Source organism: Megalobrama amblycephala, linkage group LG10, assembly GCF_018812025.1.
Source record: "Megalobrama amblycephala isolate DHTTF-2021 linkage group LG10, ASM1881202v1, whole genome shotgun sequence".
Classification (NCBI taxonomy): domain Eukaryota; kingdom Metazoa; phylum Chordata; class Actinopteri; order Cypriniformes; family Xenocyprididae; genus Megalobrama; species Megalobrama amblycephala.
This window is the reverse complement of record NC_063053.1, coordinates 31,551,457-31,564,437: the sequence shown is the minus strand read 5'-3', so window position 1 is coordinate 31,564,437 and position 12,981 is coordinate 31,551,457. Positions and strand designations below refer to the sequence as shown.

At 39.6% G+C, this 12,981-nt stretch overlaps 1 long non-coding RNA gene and 2 gene segments (V, D, J or C); 2 read left to right on the top strand and 1 right to left on the bottom strand.

The window, feature by feature from the left end:
- Positions 1-1,270: 1,270 nt before the first annotated feature.
- On the top strand, positions 1,271-2,994 carry LOC125276384. The segment is given in 3 exon segments: positions 1,271-1,325; positions 1,437-1,636; positions 2,860-2,994. Coding segments are annotated over 3 exon segments (390 nt in total).
- Positions 2,995-8,733: 5,739 nt separating this feature from the next.
- LOC125277419 lies at positions 8,734-12,509 on the top strand. The segment is given in 2 exon segments: positions 8,734-8,768; positions 12,172-12,509. A coding segment is annotated over 1 exon segment (297 nt).
- LOC125277421 lies at positions 9,908-12,062 on the bottom strand. The gene is made up of 2 exons (XR_007186897.1): positions 11,317-12,062; positions 9,908-10,362 (listed from the first exon to the last, which is right to left on the bottom strand). It is a non-coding gene; the product is annotated as an uncharacterized LOC125277421 (long non-coding RNA).
- Positions 12,510-12,981: the final 472 nt, after the last annotated feature.

Genomic DNA, 12,981 nt, shown 5'->3' with positions numbered 1-12,981 from the left:
ATACCAGTAAATTGACTAACACAAACCTTAGTAAATCACCTTGCGTGATTCATTTAAATATTCTCCTCTCATAAATGTCTGAAAGGGAAACTCCTACAAATGCATGTGCAATAATGTCAGGTACAAAAATAACTGCTCACACTTTTCAGCTCTAATTTTCCACTGCATGTCTTTAGTAAATCCTGACAGTAGTGTTTTAACGCCAAAAGAGGGTTTGCACTTGCGCTAGCTGTTAGTAAATCTGACCCTTAGACTGTGATCTGATCTGTGACAGACGGGTTTGACTCAACTAAAATCAGAGAAAACTGAGAGAGTAAACTGATATCAAATCAAACAATCAATAATGGTACCATACAGTAGGTTGTTTTGTTTTTGTACATGAAACTCTGCACTGGTCTGAACCTTCTCTGTGACCTCTGACCCCTCCAGCGTCCAGCTCACCTGCGCCCCCTGCATGTAAGGGAATATGTGTGTGTTTTGGTTCAATGATGTGATCACGTTATCTGACATGACACAGTTCAGAAAGTCTCAGAGAAGGTCTGATGATGTTCTTCCTACAGAATAAACTCCACCTGTATTCAACCCCTGATGTGTTTTATACACGTTTGTTTCTCACAGCTATAGAAAGTGTTTCTGGATTGATGTTTCTGAGCTGTAAAGGATCCCAAAGACAATTCAAGCTACATGCTAAACATATTATGTTAACTTATTATGTGCATTGAAGCTATCCAAAGGCCAAGTGTTTGTGTTATGTTGGCCATATAACCTGTTAAGTAAACTTTGCAGGGCTTGTACTCTTTGGCTCAAACAATGACTTTAGGCCAGAACTAAAATACTGTTTGTCACTTTTGCAGTCGATACAGTTACACACACAGGAGCCCCATTGAATAATTCATCACTGTATTAACTGTCCTTTTTAATCTCTGTCCGATCCTGTTCATCAGTGTGTCTGTCTGTTCACACCGCCCTCTAGTGGCACAGTGATGTAGTGCAAGATAACATGAATAAAACTGTTGAAGGGTTTCTGTCATCAGTACAGCTGTGATCACCTGTGGTCTCGTACCTGCAGTCGAATTACAGTCGAGCTGATGATGCTTAGATAATGATAATATAGATTTGAAATTTAATCTTCATAATTTAAATTGGTCCTAAATTTAAATACAGAATGAGTTAATTTGCATATTGATCAGATGCTTCAGTGCTCTGAGAGTGTTTATAGTGCTGTGAGTTTAACACTTCATCACTGACACACACAACAATCTTCATCAACATGACCTTCATCATCATCTTCATCTGGACTCTCTTATACTGCTTTATACTACAAGGTGAACAGTATTTATCTAATATAAATCATTTAAATTATATAATCCTAACATATCTTAAAAATATGTCAAATAATATATACTTTACAGACTAATAATTTATTCGTTTTTCAGGCTGTAGAGCTCAGATCACAGTGACTCAGACTCCTGCAGTGAAAACTGTTAAACCAGGAGAAACTGTTGAGATGAGCTGTAAACTCAGTACTGCTGCTGCATCCTGTGGCTCGACACCCTGTGTGAGCTGGTACTTACAGAAACCTGGAGAAGCTCCTAAACTCGTGATTTATTACACAAACCGCCTCCAGTCTAGCCTGGTAATACCAGACTCTGCTACTTCACTTTGCTTCGTAGACAGAGTCTGGAATGGCATAATAGAGAAGTGTTTTCTCTCTCGCTAGGGGGCGCTTGTCTGAAGTTTAAAATCATTGGTTACCCGTAAGCCAATCAGATACGTTTAGTTATGACGTATGTTATGTGCCTGTACAGCCGCATCGAAGCACAGACATCATGCATCGAACTCAAATCTATAATTGAACTTCCACTGTAAACCTGTTGTAAACACATGATGATGCGAGCGAAATACCGGAGTGAACATGGCTGTAAACGACTTTTGCAGATTATGCGAAGTTAATCTACGCATACACGGTAACAATTGATAAATTAAACCAGGGCTCTCAAGTGTCACGCATTGAGCGTGACAGTCACTCATTTCGGTCTTTTGTCACGCACTCCCGCCACACATTGTATTTCTCACGCAGAAAAACTATTTATCATATATTTAATAAGCCGCAGCGCCCAAAATGTATCTGGCCGCGCCGCTCTCTCTCTGGAACCGGGCAGGAATCAAGCGCGTCTCGAACCTGCCACTTATCAGCCAATCAAAAAAAAAGAAAGAGGCTACACAATAGCCAATCAGAAAATAGCACTATTGTATCTGGGTAAGATTTAACGCAACAACCAATGAAAAAAAAAAGCATATCCTGGAATTGTTCACCATCATCCTCGTTCACCCACAGAGGAAACCACTGGAGCTCTGAGCATCACTTTGAGCACAGAGTAAGTCATGATCTCCTGTTTTAATGTTACAACAAATTCACAACTTGTTTGACACAAACAATGACAACTTGTCACTCTTGCCTGTCTTCAAAACTTGAGAGCCCTGTTAAACTTTTCCCAAAACCAGTCGGGAGTAGGGCCACAACATCACCTCCATTTAAAATGTTTATCAAACACTCTTCTTGTTCTGGCTTCAGTTTGAAAAAGAGTTGAATGTTCTCCATAACAGAGCGAATTGCATCCCGTGTCTCGTTTCCCATTTCCGCGGTCGTTTCGGTTTTCGATTTCTCTAACCTACAATGTAAAACTCGGCGCTTAGCATCTACGTCACGGCTCTCAGCCCGCCCTCTGTTCGTTGATTGGCCCGGCTGTTTCCAGACCGGTGGTAAACAGAAAGCTCTGACGCTGTCTCAGACTGAGTACAGAAGCGAAATGAAATTGAGCGGAAGTAGGAAGTCTGACGTAGTCAGGCTACCTCCAGTCAGGAACTCCATCTAGATTCAGTGGCAGTGGATCTAACAGTGATTTCACTCTGACCATCAGTGGAGTCCAGACTGAAGATGCTGGACATTATTACTGTCAGAGTCGCCACAGTGGTGATGTGTTCACACAGTGATAAAGAGTCGTACAAAAACCTCCGTCAGTCAGAGTCACAGTGACTGAACTGATACTGCAGCTGCTCACACACTTTCACACACTTTCACACACACTCAACAGTGAACATTTTCATGGATATTAAATATATAGCATTCATTAAGTTTTTCACATACTAAAAACTTTAAACTATAATTTTATCTTATTAAATCAATCTAACACTATATCTGTGAGGTTCATAATTTGGCCACATGTTCTCGTTTCATCATGTATCTGCAGGTGTTTTCATGCTCCACTGAGTGAAGTTTATTTATGAAATATGAGCTAAAGCCCTGATCCAATGAAAGACCTGAAACATAAAGTACACAGAAAAGGATACACTATGGGTTCAAGTGTACTACAAGTCTTCAACTAAATACATTTTTTAATACAGAGATAGTATGTTAAAAGCACATTTTAGTTTATATTGTGTATTGTTTATACATGCTGTCTCAAAATATCACAGTTGAGTACCCTTAGATGTTCTTAAGATTATCTTAAGAAGTACTAAAGAAGAATTTTTAGTATATTAAGTACAAAATTAGTGCATGAAAATAGAGCACTTTAAAGGGGTCATGAACTGCGTTGGTTTATTGTTTTATAATATTTCCTGCGGCGCACTTATAATGTTAGTATGCTTTTTGCATCCAAAATTGTCATAATTTATAAATAAAAGGCATTTTTCCTACCCTGATTTTAGCCCTCTGGTTTGAACGCTCCGTTTTAAGGGGCGTGTCTGCTATGAGACTGTAAAGTGTTCAGTGTAAATGCCCACTGCTGTGATTGGCTAACATCTTTCCATTTAACGTGTTTTTACTATTACAGCTCTCAAGGTTAACTAATCGTGAAAAGTGTTGCATTACATTTAGATCTATGGCATTATATTAAGATCGTGGCATGAAAGGTTGCAGAGATGAACATTGTAGCCGATCACAGAAAATGTTGAGCGCATGAAAGCAGTAATCTGTACACTAACAAATGCTTTCATCTTCACTAACAGTGCAAATGCAATATAACTAAGAGATTCATTGAATTAAACGGGAGTTTTGTGTGTCAGTCACTGATAAACTCGTGCTGCTCCTACGATTGCAAAGGGAGCTTTCATTGATTGCTTTCTTTATATAATTTAATCGCCGTTAAATAACAGATTATTTTCATCTTACTAAGAGAAACAATGCAGGTTGACATTTAGTCACTGGTTTGATTTACTGACACACAGACAAAGATCATCTGACTGTACATGAATCATTAATATCAGATCAGGCATTAGAATGAACACAGTTTCTGACATGTTGTTGCATTACTGTCGAGTCCAGGCACTGCACAATATTTTGTAATCCTCAACGGCATGTTTATTGTTTGGAAGCTCGATCTGGTTTAGCTCCACGTAGACCTATGTTACTTAGTCTGCTTATTGCATGTCATGCGCAAATCGGTGGGCGGGGCTAAACAGGCAGTGATGAAGTAGGCGTTGATCTTCTTCTGCAGAGGCGGTGCTTGCTGCCCTTTGACGTCATAGATCCCCACTAAATCCTATCGTTTTCTGGGTCTGGTGTCAATTAAAGCTTTTATTGGACTTTACTACACTTTTACTGTAATAAAACTATGGTTTATTTTAATAAGGGATATGGTTGTGCTGTTGTATGAGACTATTAAAATCAGTATCTTACGTCATCACATTTTCCTTGTCTAATTTCATCTGCACAAGACAAAATTGGCAATGAGGATTCTGAATGTCTAAACACAAAACTGAAGAGAATGTCTGCAGTAAATACTCCATTTCTGGTCTGATATTCAGGGGGGAAACAACTTGTCTGATGTTGCTTTAAATCAAAATATGATCATATTATCATATGAATTAGTGAAATGTTTAAAGTCTCAACGAAAACAGCACATTATACTAACATAAACCTGTCACTCCTGAAGCGTTTGCATAGAGAGAGTCTCCCGAACTAACAGATTTTTGTTATAAGAACGTTCTCCAAATATTCAGTGTTGGTTCTGGGAATGTAAAACATGTCCAGTTTTCTTGATGTTAGAGGAACTTGTTTTAAAAGGTATGATGTTCCTCAAATGTTCTTTAAACTTAATTTTGATTAACAATTTAACATTCTTTCAATCGTTCAAACACCTGCTGTGAACAAACACTCAAAGAAAGAGAAATAAGAACACAAACTTTCTTCAGCCACAGCCTTAGATGAAATCAATTGAAGATAAAAAAACACATCAAATCTCTGAAGATCTGATTAAACAATTTCACAAACAGCATTGTTTTTTTGTTTTTTTTTTCATCTAAGGCTGTTGCTGAAGAAAGTTGTAGTTTGTGTTTTTATTTCTCTTTCTTTCAGTGCTTGTTCAGAAGGTGTTTGAATGATTGAAAGAATGTTTCAGGAACATCATATTACATTTTCATTCAACATCCAGTAAGATGAGACCCGGTCTGACATTTATCTCGTTTCACGAGTTCACATATCCATATAATTAAATAGAGTAAAGTTATGCGTATTTGGCATGCTGTCCAGGGAGAGGGCTGCCTCTGATGGGATCGTGCATCGCCAGGTAGACGGGCCCTCCCGACCAATTGACGGGGAGCACGTGATTTGGAGCGGCTGATCGGGAGGGCTCTGGTTACGTCCGACAGGAGACCAATGCTCAGTGTCAAACGGGTGAGCCCTACCAACCGAAAGACAAGGGGCAACATGGTTTAGGAATGACCAGCCAAAAGGGGCCCACTCAGCTTCTGCCGGGAGCGGCCCCCGGCAACAGGTGAGTGGGTTCCATTGGCTGATGGCGGGATGAAAGAAATTGGAATGCCTGGCCAGGAGAGCTCTCGCAGCATCCGATGGGAGACCAAGGCTCCAGGAGACTAATGCTCATGGCATCGGATGGGTAAACCTCACTAGCACACAGGGGTAAAGTAAAGAGCAGAGGCTCGACCGGGCGACTCTCGCGGCATCCGACGGGAGACCAAGGCTCCAGGAGACCAATGCTCAAGGCCTCGGACGGGTAAGCCTCGCCAGACGAGGAAAGAAGCACTGACTGGGAGGCTCTCGCGGCATCAGATGGGAGACCAAGGCTCCAGGAAAGCAATGCTTGTGGCATCAGACGGGTAAGCCTCGCCGGACAGAGAAGGATAGCAAGATGGAAGCTGACAGGGAGATCAAGACTCACTCTGTCGGATGGGTAAGCCTCACTGGACGGAAAAAAATTTAAAAAGATGGAAACTGACCGGGAGGGCTCTCGCTGCATCTGACAGGAGATCAATACTCGTGGCATTGGACGGGTAAGCCTCGCCGGACAAAGAATGAGAAAAGATGGAAACTGATCAGGAGGGCTCTCGCTGCATCCGACGGGAGATCAAGACTCAATGTGTCGGATGGGTAAGCCTCACTGGATGGAAAAAGTTAAAAAGATGGAAACTGACCGGGAGGGCTCTCGCTGCATCCAATGGGAGATCAACACTCATGGCATAGGATGGGTAAGCCTCGCCGGACAAAGGAGGAGAAAAGATGGAAACTGACCGGGAGGGCTCTCGCAGCAGAGTGGGCTCCTGCGGAATCAGGTGAGCAGATGCTGCTGCAGCGAGACTATTTTAGTGGATTGATGGTGTGAATTGCGGTGGATATGGTGAGCTTGTAGGATTGAGCGAGAGAACAAGCTGAAGCTGAAGAATTTGGCTGGAAAGGGTTTGCTGAGCTTCATTAACATGGAAGCGATTGGATTAGATAGGATATAGATCTTTAAAGCCTCTGATGGCCAGCGACTAGAGTGTTTGAATCTGATGCTTGGAGAGGCCTTTTGGGGGAGCTGTGGTTCCTTGCCGCTGTTGCTTCTGGCTTGCTTAGATGGGGACACTTGATATTCAACAATGTTTTGATCTGCCTTCATTGTCTTCACTGCACACCACTGTATGCAAACTGAACTATTTGGAAAAGTGAATAGGTTGGGTCAGGGTCCACCTTTGGAGCCTGCAGCCTGAATTTCAGATCAAATCTGTGCTCTGATCTTGCTGGCGACCTTCATAAAGCAAACAAAACAAGATAATTGTAACAACAATTTAATAAAATAACACATAATACTGACATTTCATATTCATTATATCTTTATATAAGAATGAATTCTCAGTTTTCCTGCTGCTCATTTGACCACTTCTGGAACAGGTGTAATTGTTTATTTATAAAAACATCTTTGCTAAGACAATTCAGACAAATGCAATTCCATTCATCAATATAGCGGCTTTGCACTCGTTATTTTTATTTATTTATTTATTTTTAATATATACATATATATATATATATAAACGTATTATGTTTTAGTACTGCTCTCCAGTCAAGGTTGGAAATTTCATGCCATGTTCGGTGCTTTCTTCAGTTACCAGTTTAGTAACCATAGCTTTCTGCCAGCAGCAGATGTCACCAGGTGGTACCCAACCTTCCTTGAGTGTTTCGACCCTTAACCACAACACTCTCCAGTTGGTGGGTCGGCAGTGGTGGCCAAATCACTGCCCATCTACTCCTGGCTTCCAGCTTTCTTCCTCTCTCTTACTCCATATCCAGCATGAAGCTCGTTCAGCCTCCTGAATTTTTCCCTCCTCCCTATTTTTTACACATTACTGGAGCTCCTCTCTTGCCTTCCGAACTTCCATTGCAAGTTTTCAAAAACTCACAGATTCTGTTGCATTTAGTCACCATGAAATCAAAATGGACAATTTATGTTTTTTTATGGAATACTATGATATTGATTATAAAAGATTTATGATTGCAAATCATTATTTTTTAACTTCATGTGCCTTGTAATCTACATGCAGCGACATCTGTTCTCTGAAAGGAGAATGGGGCAACCTGTCACTCACATGAGATCCACCAATAGCAAACCACAACCATCCAATCAATTCCCCACAGACAAAATCAAGCCCCGCCCTACATTTATTAATTTCACTAGGATATATATCACAACAATAGGGAAGAAAATATGAGAGCAACGTTTTAATGTTGCAAGGTTCATCATTTATGAAGCAAACTCAATTCAAATAATAATAAAATGGTACAGTAATGAAATGAGAATAGCACATAAATATTAATAAAAACGTCATCTACACAGCAGAATCCCCAGAGTTAAATCAACTCTGCTCAGAGAACATATGGTCCCTCTCTACATAGAGTTAAAATATCACTGAAGCAGAGTTAAAGTTAATGAGATAATGTGCTGTTTGTGGAGTTGTTTAATCAGATCTTGAGAGATTTAATGTCTTTTATCTTCAGTTGATTTCATCTAAGGCTGTGGCTGGAAGTCATTTTTAGTTCTTGTGTTTCTCTTCAGTGGTTCTGCTTGTTAACAGCAGGTGTTCATCACTAATGCTCAATCATCACTTAATTAATCACTTAATTATCTCATTAACTTTAACTCTGCTTCAGTGTTACTTTAACTCTATATAGAGAGGGACCATATGTTATCTGAGTAGAGTTGATTTAACTCTGGGGATTTTGCTGTGTATGAACTTATTTCAGAATCTTGATGATTTGATATATTTGATTGTGTGATTGACAGGATGAAATGAACGAGCTCCTCCTGAACCTTCATTTAGAGCCTCATTTAAATACAGAATGAGTTCATTTGCATATTGATCAGATGCTTCAGTGCTCTGAGAGTGTTTATAGTGCTGTGAGTTTAACACTTCATCACTGACACACACAACAATCTTCATCAACATGACCTTCATCATCATCTTCATCTGGACTCTCACAGCGTTTGCTCAAGGTTTGTGGAGCACAAGTTTGATATCAATTCATTTCTTCAAGTATATTGTCAAAGTTTTGAGTTGATTTTCTTCTTGTTGTGTGTTTCAGAGTGTAGAGGACAGATCACCGTCACTCAGAGTCCCTCAATGACAGCAGCTCAACCAGGACAAACTGTGAACATCAACTGTAAAACCAGCACAGATGTGTATTATTATAGTTCTTTGGGACATTATTTAGCCTGGTACTTACAGAAACCCGGAGAAGCTCCTAAACTCCTGGTTTATTTAGCAAGCACCCTCCAGTCAGGAACTCCATCTAGATTCAGTGGCAGTGGATCTAACAGTGATTTCACTCTGACCATCAGTGGAGTCCAGACTGAAGATGCTGGACATTATTACTGAGAGTTTCCATTGCAGAACAGATTCTGATGGTGATTGTGAGGGTGACTATGTGTTCACACAGTGATAAAGAGTCGTACAAAAACCTCCGTCAGTCAGAGTCACAGTGACTGAACTGATACTGCAGCTGCTCACACACTTTCACACACTTTCACACACTACTGACACACAGAGGACAAACACAGGAACTACACATGTGCTCAAAACTGACTTATGACTGAAATCAGCTCTATTAGACTGTGATCTGTCCTGTGACAGACGGGTTTGACTCAAATATGCTCAGAATCAGAGAAAACAGAGTGTGTAAATTAATATGAAATCAAACTAACAATAATGGCATCATATGTTGTTTTGTTTTTGTACATTAAACTACACTAAAGTCATGGTGTATCAGTAACATGCAGATGTTTTTCAAGCAGCTCCTTCATCTAAAGCTGTTTCTAAATGTATTACTCATAACTCATTTCTCATGAGCAGAAGTGAAAGTGTTCCAGTTGAGAGCGTTGAACCAATCAAAGAGTGAAACTGTGAGTTTGAGCTGAAAATCACATTTGCATTGGCAGGTTTAGTGATTGTGATCCTCTCAGAATAGAGCAGCTCCGTCTCCAGTGACCATGTTCAAACCCCAAGAGCTTCATTTGACATTTCCTGCTAAATGCAGCTGTTCTCAACTATTACAATCAATCAAAAGCAGCTGAAACTTTAGTGCAGGACTTTGAATGAATGACACACTGATCAATGATGCAGTCGGACACAAATGTAACGCGTTCAGAAGCTTTATTGAATGAACAGCAATGGCAGCACATTGAAAGACTGCTTCAGTATTGAGCTGTAAATCACGTGACTGCTGTGAATCCTGCCGGACGCTCAGATACGCCTCGTCTGGACCGGAGAAACATCAGCACTGGGAGCTCTTGAGGAACGAGGCCTCGTGATCAGCTCCGTCATGTCTTACTCTGCAGACGAAGCGATCCGCGCCTTCCCAGCGTGCTTTGCTGAGGCTCAGGACGCTGCTGCGGCTGTAGCGTCCGTCCCGCTCGCTCTCTGCGCTGGTCTGAACCCCCTCGGTGACCTCTGACCCGTCCAGCGTCCAGCTCACCGTCGCCCCCTGTGGAGAGTAAGAGCTGAGCAGGCAGAGCAGTGCGGCTGAGTCTCCAGAGATCTGCAGAGAAGAGGGCGGCAGCAGAGACACGGAGGGCTTCACTGCGGGACCAGCTGCACAAACACACACAAACAACACCAACGTCTTTAGATCATCAATTAGTCAGATGTCACACACAGTAATGGAGGAAAAATCACAATCATTTCATCTTTACAGAAATTCCACATCACTGCTTTCTTTCATAAACCACATAGTAATGATCCTGCATTTAAATTTCAATATTCTCAGTTCAAATAAAATATTCACTGATACTAAATATATGAAGTATAAGATATATGAATAAATATAAATCAGTTCTCTGAAGCAGACATGATATACAGCAAATATTACAGTCATTTCATCTTTTCTGAATAAGGTTCAGTTTAATCTCAAACTGATTTTAAAAACTCCACAAACTGATGATTTATATGTAGAAAACAAATTTACATGATCATTTCATTATTAACTTAAGACACTCACAATCATAATTATCAGCAAATGTAAGTTCAAATTATGAATTTTTCAAATCTTTCTCTTTGTCTGATGATGACGTCTACAAAACTGAATTATTTTGTCCGTATCATCAAACTTTTGTTTCATGCATTACAACATTTCTGAATTATTAAATTTACCAAAAATTATGGACACAATTATGTATTTTAAGAAATAATTGAAAATGTCAGAAAACATCACAATCAATATATTAAAAAACAAACAATGTTAGTTATTATAATATCTGAAATTACTTTTGTAAAAAGAAATAAATATTATAAAAGCAACATAAAATATGCCTTGCAATGAAAAAAAAATAAATATCATGAAATATCACTGAATATGAACATGTAATTGTGAAACAGCAGACAAATTTATAGAAACTATGAAACTATTAAATTCACCATGAAATATTGCAGTTAATTTTTTTCAAACTATTTTATAATTTTTAAAACCTTGTTGCAAAATGCTTGTTTGAACAATCTAAAAACAAAACAATTATATATAAAGATTTTTAGAGAATTTTAGAGACTTACTGATGGTCAGTTTAGTTCCTCCACCGAAAGTGTACCACAGTGCTTCATTCTAGTGAAAGCGTCGTACAAAAACCTCCGTCACACTCAAATGAACACAAACTCCAGCAGAGAAAGAGACGAACGACACTCACACACACTGATATGAGACTCAACAGCAGCTCTTCTCAACATCAACATGATTGAGCTGAAAACACACACTAAATATTCATCTTTTAAAGAAATACTTGTTATTGCATGAAGGAGGAAATTTTATAATCAGTCAAAAACATTTATCAAATTTACAAAACGTGTGATTTAAATTCTGCCAAATCTAATTAACGGCTTTATAATGAAATCTTTTGCCAGATTGAGATGGTCATTCTCTATTGGATGACCTTTGACCTGTTCTACAGTATCATGATGATATCAAATCTGCAGCACAGGTATTAAATGCTCTCAGCATCAAAGTCTGAATGAAACTGATCATTAAAACAGTGTTTAGAGGGAGAAGATCCACCCAAAATAACATGAAGTAAATCAGGAGTGTCTGTTTCTGAAAATGATCAATAGAAATTTATTAGCAAAGATACTAAATGACAAAACAGTGTTTCTGCTGTCTTCAGGTAAATGATCTGGAGTGTGTTTGCATATTGATCAGATGCTTCAGTGCTCTGAGAGTGTTTATAGTGCTGTGAGTTTAACACTTCATCACTGACACACACAACAATCTTCATCAACATGACCTTCATCATCATCTTCATCTGGACTCTCACAGCGTTTGCTCAAGGTTTGTGGAGCACAAGTTTGAGATCAATTCATTTCTTCAAGTATATTGTCAAAGTTTTGAGTTGATTTTCTTCTTGTTGTGTGTTTCAGAGTGTAGAGGACAGATCACCGTCACTCAGAGTCCCTCAATGACAGCAGCTCAACCAGGACAAACTGTGAACATCAACTGTAAAACCAGCAGAGATGTGTACAGTCTTTTGGGGATATACTGTTTAGCCTGGTACTTACAGAAACCTGGAGAAGCTCCTAAACTCCTGATTTATTATACAAACACCCTCCAGTCAGGAACTCCATCTAGATTCAGTGGCAGTGGATCTAACAGTGATTTCACTCTGACCATCAGTGGAGTCCAGACTGAAGATGCTGGACATTATTACTGTCAGAGTTTCCATGAAATCAACAGTAAATATGTGTTCACACAGTGATAAAGAGTCGTACAAAAACCTCCGTCAGTCAGAGTCACAGTGACTGAACTGATACTGCAGCTGCTCACACACTTTCACACACTTTCACACACACTCAACAACAGACACACTAAATCATAAAGAGATTCTCTCAGAAAGGTTTCTTTAGATCACTGTAAACTGAACACAATCACAAACTTCAGCAAATGTAGTTGTAAACAGAAGCATTTATGTTCATTCATCTTCAGCTGTCAATCATAACACAAGAGCAGCATATATAAACAGCAGCTTACGTCACTCCAGTGAGAATATTCTTCCTGCGTCCCTCCATCACTCCATCTCCACCTTTATGTCCATTTTAGTTCATTTCAGAAGTCCTGATGTTCATAGTCGAGTCTTGTGACAGAAACAGATCCTCCATCATGGACACGACAGATGTGTTTACCTGCAGCATTAGTGCTGGTGATTTACAGACTCTTTCTGCAAGTTACATCGT